At 40.7% G+C, this 16,609-nt stretch overlaps 1 protein-coding gene across 1 annotated transcript in view; it reads right to left on the reverse strand.

The window, feature by feature from the left end:
• Positions 1 to 16,609, reverse strand: part of Rxfp1 (relaxin family peptide receptor 1) — a 103,208-nt gene that overhangs the window by 51,918 nt on the left and 34,681 nt on the right. Inside the window, exon 2 of the mRNA XM_010627943.2 lies at positions 6,181 to 6,321. Within this exon, the coding sequence (XP_010626245.1) occupies positions 6,181 to 6,321 (141 nt within the window). The remainder of the gene's footprint in view (positions 1 to 6,180; positions 6,322 to 16,609) is intronic.

The following is a 16,609-nucleotide window of genomic DNA, read 5'->3' on the forward strand; positions in this document are numbered from 1 at the left end:
AGAGAAAGAAATTAAAGCAATAAAGATAGGAAAGGAAGAAGTTAAACTATCATTATTTGCTGATGATATGATACTCTACATTGAAGATCCAAAAAACTCCACCAAAAAACTTCTAGACTTAATTGACAGATTCAGTAAAGTATCTGGATACAAGGTGAATACCCAAAAATCAATAGCCTTTATATACACAAATAACAGACAGACAGAAAGAGAAATAAGGGAAAAAATTCCTTTTACAATAGCATCCAAAACAATGAAGTATCTAGGAATCAATCTAACAAAAGAAACAAAAGATCTCTACACTGAAAACTACAGCACTCTGAAAAAAGAAATTGAAGAGGATTCAAAGGACTCTTTCAACAGAGGATCTGATTAACTGTTAGCATGGGGCTGGGGGATCTTTTTTTTTCTGTTCTAGGGGAGCCTGGGAGCAAGTTTGGGAGGAGCTCCTTACAGGTTTTGTCCCGCAGGCTAGCGCCGTCCTCACACTGCAGTGGGATGGCCGACTTAGTAACGGGGTGACCCCCAGGATCTAGCTCAGGGTTCTGCCGCCTCGCAAGCACAAGGATCCGAGTTCAATCTCTGGTCCAAAAAAAAAAAAAAAAAAAAAAGAGCTTCCAGGTGTTTGCTAAAAAGGGAGGTGACACTCACTCACTGTGAGAGCGTGTGCTTAGCACCCAGGAGGACCTGGGTTTGATCCCTAGAATCACAAAAAAATGAAAACCGAAACTCACCCAACATTTGAAGCAGTTTCTCACCCCTGCGCGTTTCTCACTCCATTGTGCAATGAGTAGCCCTTGTAAGTTGGAGACCACCTACGTTTCCTTCGCACAGAGTATTAGTTGAAATTAGCTTTATGGGAGAGTGGGTTCCATATTCCAATTTGAATTCTGGAGGATGCACCTCCCTCTCATTGTTCTCAGAGTCCCATGGAACTGTACAGAATAATGGGCAAGCGGTGTGGTCAGGGAGGGGAAAGGCCCAAGTCCCTGGCTGTGGAAACTTATCACCGTGCTGTTTCAAGCTTCTCTCGGCCCCTAGCAACCACTTTAGGGAGAGACTTCTGAGCTGAAACACGTTTAGGAAACACTGTACCCACATCCCCACTTGGGATGAATGATGCATGTAATTAGTATGATGAGGTAAGAATTTGGGCAGTAAAAAAATCTTTGATTTCTTTAACCCTTCTCACCTGATACCTTTTACTACATTTTGCAAAGTGCTTGCTAGTGTCTATCTAGACCACTGGCTTTGAAAGTATGGATCCAGGGACCAGCAGCAGCTGTATTGCTTCAGAATCTTCTCAAGGTCTCTCAGGGGCCATTCTTGGATTCTCCTGATGTTTGCCTTTGCTTCTAGAGGTGCTGGGGATGGAGCCCATGGCTTTGTGTGCTAGGCCAGAGCTCCACCACTGAGCTCCACCACTGAGCTCCACCCCTGGCCCTGGCTTTTGAACAGTCCAAAATTAAGGGACTTATGTAGCTGCCAGAGAGGAGGCCAGAGCAAGACAAGATGTGATAATGCCATTTGTTAAAAGATACGTTCTTTTATTAAGATGGAGGAAATCATCTGATAGCTTACAAAGCATGTGTGCTACTGGCCCATAAATGAGCGGCTGATTAACCTATAAGGCTTGGATTTAGGCAAAGTGGGGCATTCCTACTTCTCACCTATTCACCCAAATTGCAGCACCCGTTCTTGAAAAAGAGTGGCACATCTGCTGGTCACTGTGTGATGGTTTCCAGGAGGACAGTTGTCTTGAGCCAGGAGGGGTGCCTGGGGATGCTTGACCAGGCAGACAAATGCATCAAACTGGTTTCTTGTGGTTTCCTTGCAATTTAAAGGCTGTAGTAGTTTGTTAGCAAAATACATATGCCTTTTTCTTTGGCTTGGTGGCTTTGGAGGCAACTATTTTTAAGAAATCAAGGGGTATGATTTTATCCTGCGCATCATTTAATTCAAAACACGGCTACTAAAGCTGTCTTTCTATGTAGTAGGAAGTGTTCTGAGAGCAAGAGCACACCATGGTAGTCTAGATATTGTCCAAGCATTGTTGATGTGTGTTTCTGTTCTTCAGACATGGGGTCCTGCTGTGTTGCCCAGGCTGTCCCTGAACTCCAGGGCTCAATCTCCCTGTGCCAGCCTCCTTCACAGCTGTACCACAGGAGTCTGCCGCTGTGCCTGGCTCTCGGCATGATGGGATAAGCAGAGATCAGTGCATCTGGTGTAAAACCAGCTCCATAGGTTTAGAAAATCCAGTGTTTCTGCAGCTTACATGATTTTCAGAGTAATAAATAAAAAACTAATAATTTTTGGACATATAACTTATGATTATGTATTAATACATAGTTTTTTTCCCTGTCTGCTTTTAACCATAAGAACAAACTACCTGCTTTATTTTTTTCCCCTGTTAAGTTTTATGGCACATTTAAAGCAGACAGTACAGTTACATTCATCATTGGGATCTTGTACCTTTACGTGATGTATCTTGGTTCTTGTTTTTCCCCCATTCCCCTGCCCTCCCTTCACCCCCTTTACCCATCCCTATTTACAAAGACTTGTTTCCATTTTTTCACATTTTTCTTTTCCCTTCTTTCCTTACCTCTCCCTTTCCTATTTCCCCTTTAGCCTTTTTCTTCCTATTTCACACTCTAAATTATATCACTTGAACCTTATTTACACCTTTAGTTTTTCGTACCAGAGAAACTATTCAGTATTTATTCAACTATGTCCTATTTATTTCACTTAAGAGTATAGTCTCAATGTGCATCCATTTAGCTATAAATGTCTCTAGTTTCTCATTATTTATGGCTGAGTAGTATTCCATTTTATAGAAAAAACACATTCCCTTTATCCAGTCTCCAACTGATGGGCAATTGGGCTGTTTCCAATTTTTAGCTATTACAAACTGTGCCGCTATAAACATGGGTGCACATATATCGCTGTGGTAGGATTCTTTTAATTCTTTTGGAAAGATACCCAGCAGCTGGGTCAAATGGAACCTCTAATCCTAGTTCTTTGAGGTATCTCCATATAGATTTCCACAGTGGCTGCACCAGTCTGCACTTGTACCAACAGTGGAGAAGAAAAATTCTCATGTGCCAGTTTTTTTTTGTTTGTTTGTTTGTTTTTGTTTTGTTACTGGGGATTGAACTTAGGATCTTGTGCTTGTGAGGCAGGTGAAAACCACCCTCTTCATGGTACATTCTGAAATGAGAATGTGTAGCTTCCACATCAGAGTGCCGGCATCGCTGTCACTCTGGTAGTACATAAGAAGCTTACTTGGGAAATAATGGAATATTTACGTTTCAGAATTTTAAATGCAGTATGCATTAAAAATTAAGAGTCCTTGAACATAGCTCAAATAGTGTTCTAATTTTATTTAAAAATATATATCTTCACCATCACACCCACGAATAAGTACTGCTTATCAATTGTCATAGGCTGGCAAATGCCAAGGCCCTGATAGGAAAAGACTCTAGGACATTACAAAGATTTTCTTCTCTCAAATTCCTTGCTCTCTTTTGCTTTTTTCTATCTTAGGCAGCTAGAATTTTCCACTTTCATTGCCTGAGAGGAATGATATAGAAGTTCACAGATAATGAAGGTGAAATTCTTGGTATTTCATTTTCATATACTTAAGTTTGTTCTCCAATACTAAAGTTATAAAATCAGAAAAGACAAGAGCTGGGTTTTACTATTCACGGACTGGACAAGAGACTGCAAAGGGAGAATGGAAGAATTTTTTTCCTTCTGTCCCCTGGATTGAGCTCTGGGGAAAGCACACATTTCCTGCACTGACTTCTGGGGTTGGGGAGCAGGGGTGGCCTGGGGTCCTTTTCTGATTGCACTCACCCATGTGGCAGGACCCACACAGCTGTTGTGCAGCCTTCGTTGACATAGGAGAAACAGAAGGGAAGTGGCGGAAGGGCTGAGATCCACGGGGCTAATCATGATCATGCAGGCGTCCGGGGCCCAGGAATGGTAAAATGTGTCCTGTGAGTCCCGGAGTGTCCTGGATGCAGAAGGAGGCCACTGCATGCGACAGGGCCTACCATAGGCAGGTGAAGACAAGGGGACAACAGGAGGCTGAGAACCAGATCACTTCTGCTTGTCTCAGGGCATTCTGGGATCATTGTCTGAGGACAGGTGGCCAGAGCCCTGTCCCCGGGGCTCCCACAGTGTCCTACGCTGCAGAGACCGCTGGGCTTGGCCGCAAGCCCAGGAGAGCAGAGGTGAAAAGGCTTCTCTGACCTGGTGTCAGTTTCTAGCACTGGAAGAGCAGAAGCTTGAAACAACAGACAACTTTGCCCATAGAAAAATAGAGACCCACATGGGTAAAAATTTGATGGTCCTTTGAAAATATGAACCGAATGGCACCATGTTAGCTGAGGGCTCCGTGCCCCCTGTCATTGGAGGAAACAGAGGGTAGCTTTCTCAAGGGTGGTCCTGAGGATTACAGGCAAAATACATAAATCACTCAGTATAGTTCCTTATATTTATGAGGTGTTATCAAATATTAACAATTACTCTTAACATTTTGTCTGCCATTTTAAATTTGGAAACTCACCTAATTTCTTATATAAGAGTTTTCAAAAAAAATTTTTTTAAAGTCCTTACTTTTGTGCTTAAAAATGATTCAAGGGTGGACCCATAGAATTAGAATTTTATAGGCAAGAGATTTGTGTGAACATAATATCACACAATGATTAATAGTGTCCATTGTCTTTCCTCCCCAACAAACAACAAAACAAGCTTCTGTCATTTGGATGCCCCCCACCCAGGTCCTTGGGTTCAAAGCTTGTTCCCAGCCTGCGGCACTCAGGGTAGGTTGCATTAGCTGCCCCCTTGCTGAACCACAATGCCCAACAACCACCACTTGAAGGAGAAATGTTTAATTTAGCTCATGGCTTGGGGAATTGGCTGCTTCCAAAGCAGGTATTATCACGGCAGAGGGCTTGGCACAACACATCTGCTTAGGACATGGTAGCCATGCGGCAGAGCTGGGAAAAGTGCTTATAAAGGTACTTTGGGAAGTCCTTGCAAGGATGACCATGACTTTAATAAGCACTATTGGTGACAATGTTTAAATGGCTTAAGAGAATAAAGGAGAGGTCTTTGGTGTGCTCTACTTTCAAACGGTTGATTAAGGCAAGTTTCTCCTTCCATTGAAGAAAGATATTTTAGTTGACAATCTATTAAATTGTAAATGATCAAGCTGAAAGTCATTTTTAACTGTTGGTTTTTCTGGTGTGTGTAGATTACGACTCTATACTTTACCTAACTGCAAATACATCAACCCTGCTCACTATGCATGTGTCTATATGTTGGGCAAGAACTTTTTGACTTAGTTTAATTAGTACTAAGCATAATCTGGATGTCTTACAGACGTACAGCCTGGATAGCATGAGTCATCCAGATGCTATAAAATGAAGAAACAAAAAGCCACAGCTGGCAAGGGAAATTAAAGAAAGGAGAGGCAGGCAGGAGTAACTCAGGATTATAAATTATCGCTTCTTTTATAAATTTGTGTTTTTTAGGTTTCAGAAATTTGAACAAAACCCCTACTGAATGCTATTTCCCAGGTATTCATGTTGGCTAGCAGCCTTACTTGTTGGCTTTATAAGATCAGGCCTTATAAAGAGGTTGCTTGAATAATAGGTAAGGTATAACTCTCTTGCTTTCTTTTGAAGGAGGTCTTGCTTTTCTTCTCTAGCGTTAGTAAACAAAAGAAAGAGGAACTGCATGTAGTGCTTACCATCTGCCCTGTGCCTCAAGCTTTTTTAAAAAAACAATTAATTGTCCCCAGTTCTTACATTGTAGGTACAGTCATCCACCTCTCTCACAAAAGGAGGAAACTGAGCACAGGGCCGGTAGGAAACGGTCTCACCGTTCCGCAGTTGGTTATTGTGGTGTCCAGGCCCGCACTTGGGAAATCTACCTCCAGAACCCTATTCTGATTTCCTCCAGCTCTCTGTCTCTGGCCCATACTCAGGCAGGTTTGTCAGGTTGAAGCCCTTGCTGTGGGCCCAGCCTCAGCTTGCCTGAAATCTGGGCGGCGAGCTGGTCACCCGGCGAAGGGTGGATTCCGTTTAGGAAGGGCTGTCTCAGTGGAAGGGTCTGGCACGCGGGTTAGCCCGGCCCCGCCGCCCTTGCCCTGGCGCCCATAGCTCCACTCACCGCAGTTCTCCTCATCCACCCGGTTCCCGCAGTCGTCAGCGCCATTGCAGTGCAGCTGCTGGGGCAGGCAGGCAGATACGTTCCCGCAGGGGAAGAAGCCCAGGGGACACTTGGCCTCCTCCAGCGCGTGCCCTCGAGAGACTGTGAGGGAGAGAGGGCAGGCGGTTGGTGAGGGGGTCACAGGAGGTCTGGCAAGGCCTGTGCTTGTCCTGTAGGTCCACTAAGACGCGGACCCCCCACCCCCGCCCTCCTGATGCCTTCCGAGGTTTGCCGCCTCTTGGGCTGCTCTTTTCCAGAGCACCAGGCTTTAGCTCTTTGCTTTCATTCGTGCTGTGTGTAAAGTCCTGTCCATCCTTCCCTTATGCTGTACTAGGGAATGAGCCCTAGTACACTGTTGCACTGAGCTACATCTCCAACCCTTTGCCTTCTCTCCCCCAAGTCCCTAAGTTGCCCAGGCTGGGTTTGAACTTTTGGTTCTCCCGCCTCAGCCTTCTAAAGTGCTGGGGTTACAGGTGCAGGACACCACACCTGGCTGGCTTATCCTTCTTATTCTAAAAGGAAAGAAAAAAAAAGAGCAAAGCCTCGTACTTTATATATCCTCTCTTCAACAAAAAGCTTCCAGTTCCTGAAAACATCAGGGATTTAGTACATCCTTACTGTGGGCTGGGACTCAGGGTTGGGTTGGCCTGGTATCACAGGAAGAGGACACAGAGCAGCAGGAAAGCACAGCCATGAACTTATGGGTGTGGGTCTGTCTCTCAGAGCCAGGCTGGGAAGGCTAAGAGCAGCCAGCACCCATCTACAGTCTTGCTCTGGCACAGGTTGCATCCATTGAGGAAGCTGGAGTGAACAAAGCCACAAACACAGAGGTGCAAAATGAAGACAAGAGAGCAGGACCAGAAACTGTATGCTGGGGCTTTATAAAGGGAGGGGTCCTCAGTGGGCTCTGTGAAATAGTGCCACTGAAGCTGAGGCTGGAAGGGAGGAACAGAAGTCAGCTGTGGGATCCAAGGAGGCGGTGGCTGAGGTGGTGTGGAGCAGCTGGTGGGAATGGGGCTGAGGGCAGGTGGCAGTGGTAGAGTGGGGAGCAGAGAGGAGAGGCCTGCTTGGGCCTGAGGAGGGAGAGGGATCTGTGCAAGGAGGGGAGGAGTCTGGGTTTTATTTAAAATGTAGAGACTCACTAAAGGAAAGATAGCCTCTCTAATAAATGGTGCTGGGAAAATGCAATATCCACATGCAGAAGACAGTCTAGGCACAAGTCACCTGTCCTCAAATAAAATCATAATGGATCTAAAATCCACAGGCTAAAACAGAAACAATACTGGAAGATAAAATAGGTACCACTCTTGAAGACACGGACATAGGCAGGAATCTCCTGAACAGAACCCAAGTGGCACAAAAAATAATACTGAGAATCAACAATGGAAACATCAAATTAAAAATCTCAGCATAGCAAAACAAAACAACCAACAGTGAAGAGACGACCTACAGAATGGGAAAAAGTGTTGCCAGCTGCTCTGTAGACAGAGGACTAACATCTAGAATATATGAAGAGCTAAAAAATATTAACCCCCTAAAATAAAAGACCAAATTCAAAAATAGAGAACCAAAATGTATGGACAGGGTGAGGGATTTAGCTCAGTTGTTCTGGCGCCTGCCTTGCAAGCACAAAGTCCCGAGTTCAATCCGTAGTACCAACCCCCCCAAAACAAACAAAAACCAAATCAAAATGTATGGATACTCTTCAGAAAGAATACAAATATCCAAAGAAATATATGAAAAAATGCTCAGGACTGCCTGCCCTTAGAGAAATGCACATTAAAGCATCACTGAGATAACATCTTACCCCAGAAAGAATGTCTGTCATCAAGAAATCAAAAAATAACAAATGCTTGCCAGACTGTGGGAGAAAAGGGATTTGTCTACATTGTTGGTTGGAGTATAAACTGGTACCACCATTATGGAAATCAGTATGGAGATTCTTCAGAAAAACTAAATCTAGAAATTCTGCTTGATCCAGCTATTCCCTTCATAGTAATTTTCCCTAAAGAGTTAGATTAATCATATTACAGTGACACATGTATATCCATGTTTCATTATAGCTAAACCTGAAAATGGCTTATATGCCCAGCAGATGAACCGATGAACCGATAAAGAAAATGTGGAACTTCCACACCTGCTATAAATAAGGATAAACTTCAAGCATTTTTAGGTCAATAGATGGATCCAGACACTATAATGTTAAGTAAAATAAATCAGACACAGAAGTTTATATATGGAATGGTTTTTCTTATACAACAAACCCAAAATATAAATAAACAGCAAAATAAAGAACAGATAATGAAAAGTAGGGAAATCTTTTATAATGGAATAGTAAGTAAGAAGATGGAGGAGGGAAGGAAGAAGGAATTTCTTTAAGAAATAGGAAATAAAAAATAGGAAGGGAAACAAGATTTACAGGGAGCAGGGAGAGAAGGGAAGGGAGGATGAACTGAGATGTGCAAAGTACATGTACAGCCTTTCCATGGTGAATGTAATCATGCAATGCAAACATATAGTATTGGAAAAATAAAATACAGAGGGAAGCCGAGGAAGGACATAAGCCAAGGGACCACATGGGACCAGGTGTGCCGTGGTAATAGTGTTTTAGCTGCTAGAGGTGGGGCCTGGAGTAAGAGTTCAGGGACAAGTACAGAAGGTGAGCTGCCAGTGAAGAGACTTTGCCAGGATCTGGGAAAGACAATGGAGCTTTTAGTCTAGGGCATGAGATGAGAAAAGGGGATGCCTGTGACTTGCAGCTTATTGGCAGAGAGATGGAATTTGTAGAACTGGCTTAAGTACCCGGGAAGTCAGCAGTGCCATTGAGTCCCTCTGATGAATGATAAAGTGTGAGCAGAAATGTCGTTCTTTTTTCCTCATTTCTATCCTTTATCCAAGAGCTTCCTCACATGGGCTTTCTGACTCAGCATAACACCAGGTACACTTACCTTACACAACCTTCTTAAGACTCACACCCATCCTCTGCCCTCATTCTGCCTCTCACCTGCCTCCCAAACCTACAGCGGCTTCATCCTCACTGCCATGCCCCTCTTCACCACCACCCCTGATTTCCAGAAGTTCAGTCTCGAGCCACGTTGAGATGCCTGCTTCAGATATGTATTGGTTTACTGTTAGGTGAGATAGCTCCTAATATATATTTACTTGTTTTCTTGAGAGAAATTTGCCACTGTTTGCAGCCATACTTCTAGGGAAGAATGTGTTCTGGATGTCCAAAGTCAATTTAAAATTAAAGGCTGGAATGACCCTCTGCATTCCAGAGGAGCCTGGCAGCAGCTTGAAAACCTCTAATAGGCCTGTCCCTCTGACCCAGCATGCCAGAGGAGTCCAGTCACATGGGTGCCAACACAGTGCCATTTGCCTTCCCCTGCCATGAACAAGAGAAGGAGGGCCTCTCTGAGGCTCCTAGATGAAAATTGAAATCCACTGGGAAAGTGAAGAAAATCTGCAGTAAAGGCACACCACACCACCATAGCTGGTAAGTCGGAAGGACCAGCACATCACATCCCAACCTGATCTAACTTCAGGGGAAAGACAGCTGAAACCTGCAGGAGAATCTTGCAAAATTCAACCCAGCAGGTGGTCAGAGATCTCAACTACAGCCTTGCAACCAGAAATCAGGCTGAACCTCAGGGGCAGCTGCTGGCTTGCTGAGATTAATTCACTTATATTTACACACTCCTGCCCACACTGTCTATTGTGTCAACAGAGGCATATCATGAAAGAGACCCTCTATTTCTGCTTTTATTTTTTATTTTCAAAGTAATATTTTTTCTCTTATCTTTAATCATTAAAAAAATTTATCTTTCTTTGCTCAGTCTTTTTTCTTTTTTCTTTTTCTTTCTCTCTCTCACTCTCTCTCCCACTTTGATTTCCATTACACTTCCTTTTTATTCCTGTTCCTATCCTAATTCAAATTTATTTTCTTCTCTTTTCCCATCTCTCAATTGCCATTAGATTTATAAGAAAGTGGTTACAGTCTCCAGCCTCCCTATTTGTGTTAGTTTGTTCTGTTCTTGTGTACATTTTGTTCTGTCTTCTCCTCTTCTCTTCAACAGCTCCCTAGAGTTTGTGTGATCTTCTTATGTCCTCTGACCTCACTTCTAAGCTTTCTCTATCCTATCTATCTGTCCCTCCCCAACTCCTTCTAAATCCCCATCCTGAAGGGTAAAGTTGCTATATGTAAAAGTTTACCTCACTATAAACATTTTGTGCTAGTCCTCAATTGTGATTTAATTCACACAGTTAAAGTGATTAAATTAATAACTATCACAAATTGTAATTTTCTAAGCTGTGCTTGATGCTGTTGTGTTGCTGATTGTATCACTTGGGCTAAGGGGTTGTGGTTGATCCAATCAGTTGTCTTCCCTGGTATAATGAAAATGAGGTAGCCTCAGAGTCATTAGAGACTCAAAACCTAAAGACGAGCTATATCTGGAAGATCAAAGTATTAACCCAGGAATTAAACCAAGGACAGTAACAATGACAAAAATAGAAATTAGGAGACATTTAAACAAGGCACAAACACCTACTTCCACCTCACCAAAGGTAAACTCTTGGGGAAATGAGGTGGAAAAGTCTGGCAGTCAACTATCTGGAGACTCTGAACTGATAGTGCAGGAAGTAAAAAAAAAAAAAAAAAAAAAAAAAAAAGATAAATGAGACTTTAGAAAAAAAATCAAAACAGAAGTAATTTCCCAAATAACCACAGAGATGGTGAGAAGAATGGAAGACATGATTAGGGATTCTAGAACAGAAACAGATTAAAAAAAAAAAGTAAATAAAAAGGCGAGCTCGGGACCATGATAGAAACCATGAATACCCAGAATAGGAAAGAAATGAAATCCTTAAATGCCCAACATAGGAAAGAAATGGAATCCATGAAACAGATCCAAACAGGTATCCATGAGATTAAAAACTCTATAGAAAGCATTCACAGCAGAATGAATGAATGAATGTGAAAATAGAATTTCAGATATAAAAGATAGGATTGTGGTCAGTGACCATGAAAAGAGAGATCTCTGAAAAACAGTAAGGGATCATGAGAAATCAATCCAACAACTCTTAGATAATGCAAAGAAGAATAACATAAGAATCCATGAAGTAGTAGGGAAAAGTACAAATGACATAAAAAACCCTTTCACGGAATTAATGATAGAAAACTTCACAAACAGAGCAAAAGAATTTGACATACAGATAAGTGAGGCATATAGGACTCCAACTAGCCATGATAAAAAATGATCTACACCTAGACATATCCTGGAAAAGATCTACACCTAGACAAGATCCTGAAGAGCCAACAGAAAAACAAAACACTGCAAACAGAAAAAGGGAGCAAATCACATGCAAAGAAAGCCCATCAGAATCACAGCAGACTTTTCAACACAAACCATCAAGTCAAGGAAAGCCTGGAGTGAGGTATTTCAAGCCCTAAAAGAAAACAACCTCCAAACTAGACTGATGTATCCTGAAAAGCTATCTTTCAAAATTGATGGGGAAATAAGCTTCTTCCATGGCAAAGAACATCTGAGAAATCTCATCAACACCAAACCAGCGCTCCAAACACTTCTAAACTATATCCTGGAAAAATAAAATAAAGATCACAACTCAGTAAGAGCCAACACAGCAAATATACCAAGCAAGGCAAGAAATTAAAGGGAGAGAGGAAAAAATAAAAAAATAGAACCAACAGCAGAAAAATGACATGACAATGAAAAGTCAGTACATAACAGTTATAACCATCATTGTTAATGGCCTCAATTCACCAATCAAAAGAATGAATTAAGAAGCAAATTTAATAGTAATGCTGTGTACAAGAAACTCACTTAATCCGCAAAGGAACTCAAACTGAGAGTAAAATCATGGAAAACAATTCTCCACGTAACTGGAGCCTGGACAAAAGCAGGGGTGGCTATCTTATTTGCAGACAGAATAGATTTCAAACCAAAACTAATTAATAGAGACAGAGAAGGCCACTACATCCTTGTAAAGGAAACAATAAAAGAGGAAGAAATGACAATCATAAATATATATTCACCTAACACTAATGCCCCAAAGTATAAAAAACAAATATTAATTGATATGAAAAATGAAATGAGCACTAACACAATTGTAGTGAGGGACCTCAACACTCCACTGTCATAAATAGACAAAAAAATCAACAATGAAATAACAGAACTGAACCAAGTCTTAGAAAAAAAAGGGCTTAGTAGATGTCTATAGATTTTTCCACCCCACAAAAACAGAATATACATTATTTTTGGCTGCACATGGGTCATTCTCCAAAATAGACCACATGCTAGCTCATAGAACATGCTTAAGTAAATTCAAAGGAATTGAAGTTATCCCCTGTATATTATCAGACCACAGTGCAATTAAATTGGATCAATAACCTAGGAAATCCCAAGAACTTCACAGACACATGGAAGTTGAATTACACCCTTCTGAACAACCATTGGGTCACAGAAGAAATTAAAGAAGAAATTAGACAGTTTCTAACAATTAAATGATAGTAGATACAGGAATCTATGGGACACAATGAAAACAGTTCTATGAGGGAAATTCATAGCAGTAAATGCCCATACTAGGAAAACAGAGTGAGCTCAAATAACCTAATGCTTAACTTTAAGCTTCTAGAAAAAGAATAATAAGATGACCCAACACCACATATAAGGGAGGAAATTATAAAGATCAGAGCAGAAATTAATGCAGTGGAGACTAAGAGAAGTATACAAAAAAAAATGAATTGAAGAGTTGGTTTTTTGAAAGAATAAAATCAATAAACCCTTAGCCAACCTTATCAGAAAAAGGAAAAAAAAAAGGCTCAAAATCATGTAATTAGGAATGAAAAAGTTGAAGTCACAACAGATGACAGCAGAAATCCAGAGGCTCATGAATGCATACTTTGAAAATCTGTACTCTAATAAAATGGAAAATACAGAAGAAATGGACAGATTCCTAGATACATATGAACTTCCAAAGTTGAATGAAGAAGATAAAAACATTTTAAACACCCCAATTACAGTCAGTGAAATTGAAAATGTAATTAAAATATTACCAACAAAGAAAAGTCCAGGTCCTGATGGATTCACTGCTGAATTCTACTAGATATTTAGAGAACTATTTCCACTAATCTTTAAACTCAATGAAATTGAAAAGGAAGCAATACTTCCAAATTCATTCCTGGAAGCAAGTATTACTTGATTCCCAAACCAGAGAAAGACCCAACCAAAAAAGAAAACTACAGGCCAACCTCCCTAAAAAAAAATAGATGCAAAAATCCTTAATAAGATACTGGCAAACAGAATACACAGGATTATCAAGAAGATCATATACCCTGACCAAGTTGGATTTATCCCAGGCATGCAAGGATGGCTCAACATATGTAAATCAATTAATACACTAAATTAACAGAGTCAAGGACAAAACCTACATGATCATCTCAATAGATGCAGAAAAATCATGTGACAAAATTCACCACTCATTCATGTTAAAAACCCTACAGAAAATTGGAATAGATGATCTATAACTCAACATGACAAAGGCTATGAAAAACCAACAGCCAACATCATTGTATTCCATACAGATTCAATGCAATCCCGATTGAAATCCCAACAGTATATTTCACAGAACTTTAGAAAATAATCCAAAAATTCTTTTGGAATCCAAAGAGACCTAGAATAGCAAGAATCATTCTAGGCAACAGAGACATAGCAGGGGGTATTACAATTCCCAACTTGGAATTACGCTACAGAGCCACTGTGATAAAAACAGCATAAAAACTGCCAAAGAAACAGACCTGAGAATCAATGGAATAGATTAGAAGATGCAGAAAGAACACCAGATATACTCAGCTACCTCATCTTTGACAAAGGAGCCAACCATCTTCACTGGAGAAAAGATAGTCTCTTTAATAAATGGTGTTGGAAAAACTGGATTTCAACTTGCCAAAGATTAAAACTAGATCCCTATCTTACAGCATGCACTAAACTAAAATCCAAGTGGATTAAAGATATAAATATCAAAACAGTAACACAAAACTTACTGGAATGTAAATTAGGTAGAACTCTCAAAGACATTGGCATAGGAGAAGACTATGAACAAATTCTCCACAGCAGGAAAGAATGGCTGTTGCCAAGAAATCAACCAATAACAAATGTGGCATGGCTGGGGAAGAGAGGAACCCTTCTCCACTGGGGATGGGAATACAGACTGGTGCAACCACTGTGGAAATCAATATGGAGATACCTCAAAGAACTAGGATTACAGGTTCCATTTGACCGCAAAAGAATTCAAAGAATCACACAAGAGTGATATATATGCACCCATGTTTATATCAGCAGAGTTTATAATAGCTAAAATGTGGAAACAATCAAATGCCCATCAACTGGAGACTCAGTGTCACTGGTGGTGGTTGGTATCAGGAGTTGTTCATTGTTGGCCTGGCATGTTCTGTGGGTTTTGATTATAATATTTATCCATGGGTGTCATTTGGAGCACTGAAAATGATGTTTGAAAGTAAAGGCCTCAGAAGCAAAGGGCCTCAATTCTGCCCTCCTGCCACTCGCCCTTATCCTTTCTGAGGCACCCCGCAGAATGTGGAATTCCTCTTCTTCAAGGTAGATCCTCCAAACTGGAACCTGTTTTCCCCAAAGCTAGACACAAAACCTCAAATTGTTACTTTAATTTTCCCTGGCCTTTCTTTGGAACAGTTAGCCATATAGAAATCAAGACCCTTGTTCTGGTGGGTGGGGGGGCTTGTCCCCTACTCAAGAGAAAGAAATGCTACAACTGAGAGGCACGGAAGGTTTTGGATAGACAGCACCCCCCTCAGTACACCATTTGTCTATTCATATTCCACACAGCTGCTCATGCTTCATCAAATCTAAGCATAAAAATGAGCAATTTCCTGCATGTCTGTGCCTTTAATCTGAAGATTCCCATGTTGTATAAAACTAGGAACAAATAAACCTGTCATGTTTTTCTCTTGTTAGCCTGTCTGTTGTTGGCAGCAGATCCTTCGTTTTGGGCTTGAAGGAATCATCCCTTCTTCTGCTCATATAGTACCATACAGAATAGTACCTCCACCCTACAAATCCTCTGTTCTCTGTGTATTCAGCCATCCCTCTCCCTAAACCCCAATAACCAGCGAACTTTTACTATTTCCATAATTTTGCTTTTGCCAGAATGCTATGCAACTGGTATTCCATAGTGTGTAGTCTTTCTAGATGTGCTCCACCCACTTAGTAACATACATTTATCCATTTACCTGCTGAAAGACATCTTGGTTGCTTCCAAGTTATGGCAATTAGGAAAAAAGGCTTGTGTAGGATTTTGTGTGGACAGAAGTCAACTGCCATTTTTAAATATCAGATTTATAGATTTTGTTTTGGTACTGGGGATCAAACTTGGGTCCTTGTGCTTGTGAGGTAGGAGGTTGCACCACTGAATTGAATCCCCGGCCCAGAATCATATAATTTCAAAGATTATTTTAGGCTCCAGGTACAACTATGTGCTTATTGTCTACCAAGTTTGTAAATCTTTGCAAATTTCTAGAATATTCATACCCATGAAAAAAATAAAAACAGAACAATTTGGACAGTCATTAAGGCTTATTTTGTAAAACTGTATTTGTGGTCTATATTCAAAGCATGAAAAGAATAAAAAGTGTCTGTTTCCTTTGTAAGATACAAAGAGACATTTTAATAACAGACAATTTACATCCTGATAGAGAACCAATCCATTTTTGTTTGGCTTTGCCTCTTCATAGTTATTTTAGAGTGCATAATTTGATGAAGGGAATAGTCCAACCTATGCAGTGAGCTGTGCTTTGACTAGTATTCTCACTTGTGAAATTATTTTAAAATTTGTAACTTCCTAAACAATTTGATAAATCAAAAGGAACATCATATACTTTTGAAATAATCTCAGTTGAGTGTACAGAACTGATCCTTGCTGAGACTGATTTTTGATGTCTCTATCAATTTTTTTTTTTTTTTTTTTTTTTTTTTTTTGTACTGGGGATTGAACTCGGGACCTTGCACTTGCAAAGCAGACAGTGGAACCACTGAGCTAAATCTCTGGCCCATGCCACTATCAATTTTTTAGGAACAAATTATAATCAACATTTAAAAAAAAATTATTTAATAAGTTATCAGCCTCCAGCCACAGATGTTGTATGAAGTCTTAACTACATGCTTTCTTTATTTTCATGCTACTAGTTGGAAAATTCTCCAAGTAACTTACATTTATGAATAATGTATTTTTATGTCCCTTGTAATTGTTGTGTTGGTGGTGTTGCTGGGGATTGAACAAGGACCCCTAGCATGCCAAACATTTGCTTTGCCTCTGAGTTACTCCCTTGCCTATATCC

This window comes from Fukomys damarensis, unplaced genomic scaffold (genome assembly GCF_012274545.1).
Source record: "Fukomys damarensis isolate Sample0158 unplaced genomic scaffold, DMR_v1.0_HiC HiC_scaffold_38, whole genome shotgun sequence".
NCBI classification, from domain to species: Eukaryota; Metazoa; Chordata; class Mammalia; order Rodentia; family Bathyergidae; genus Fukomys; species Fukomys damarensis.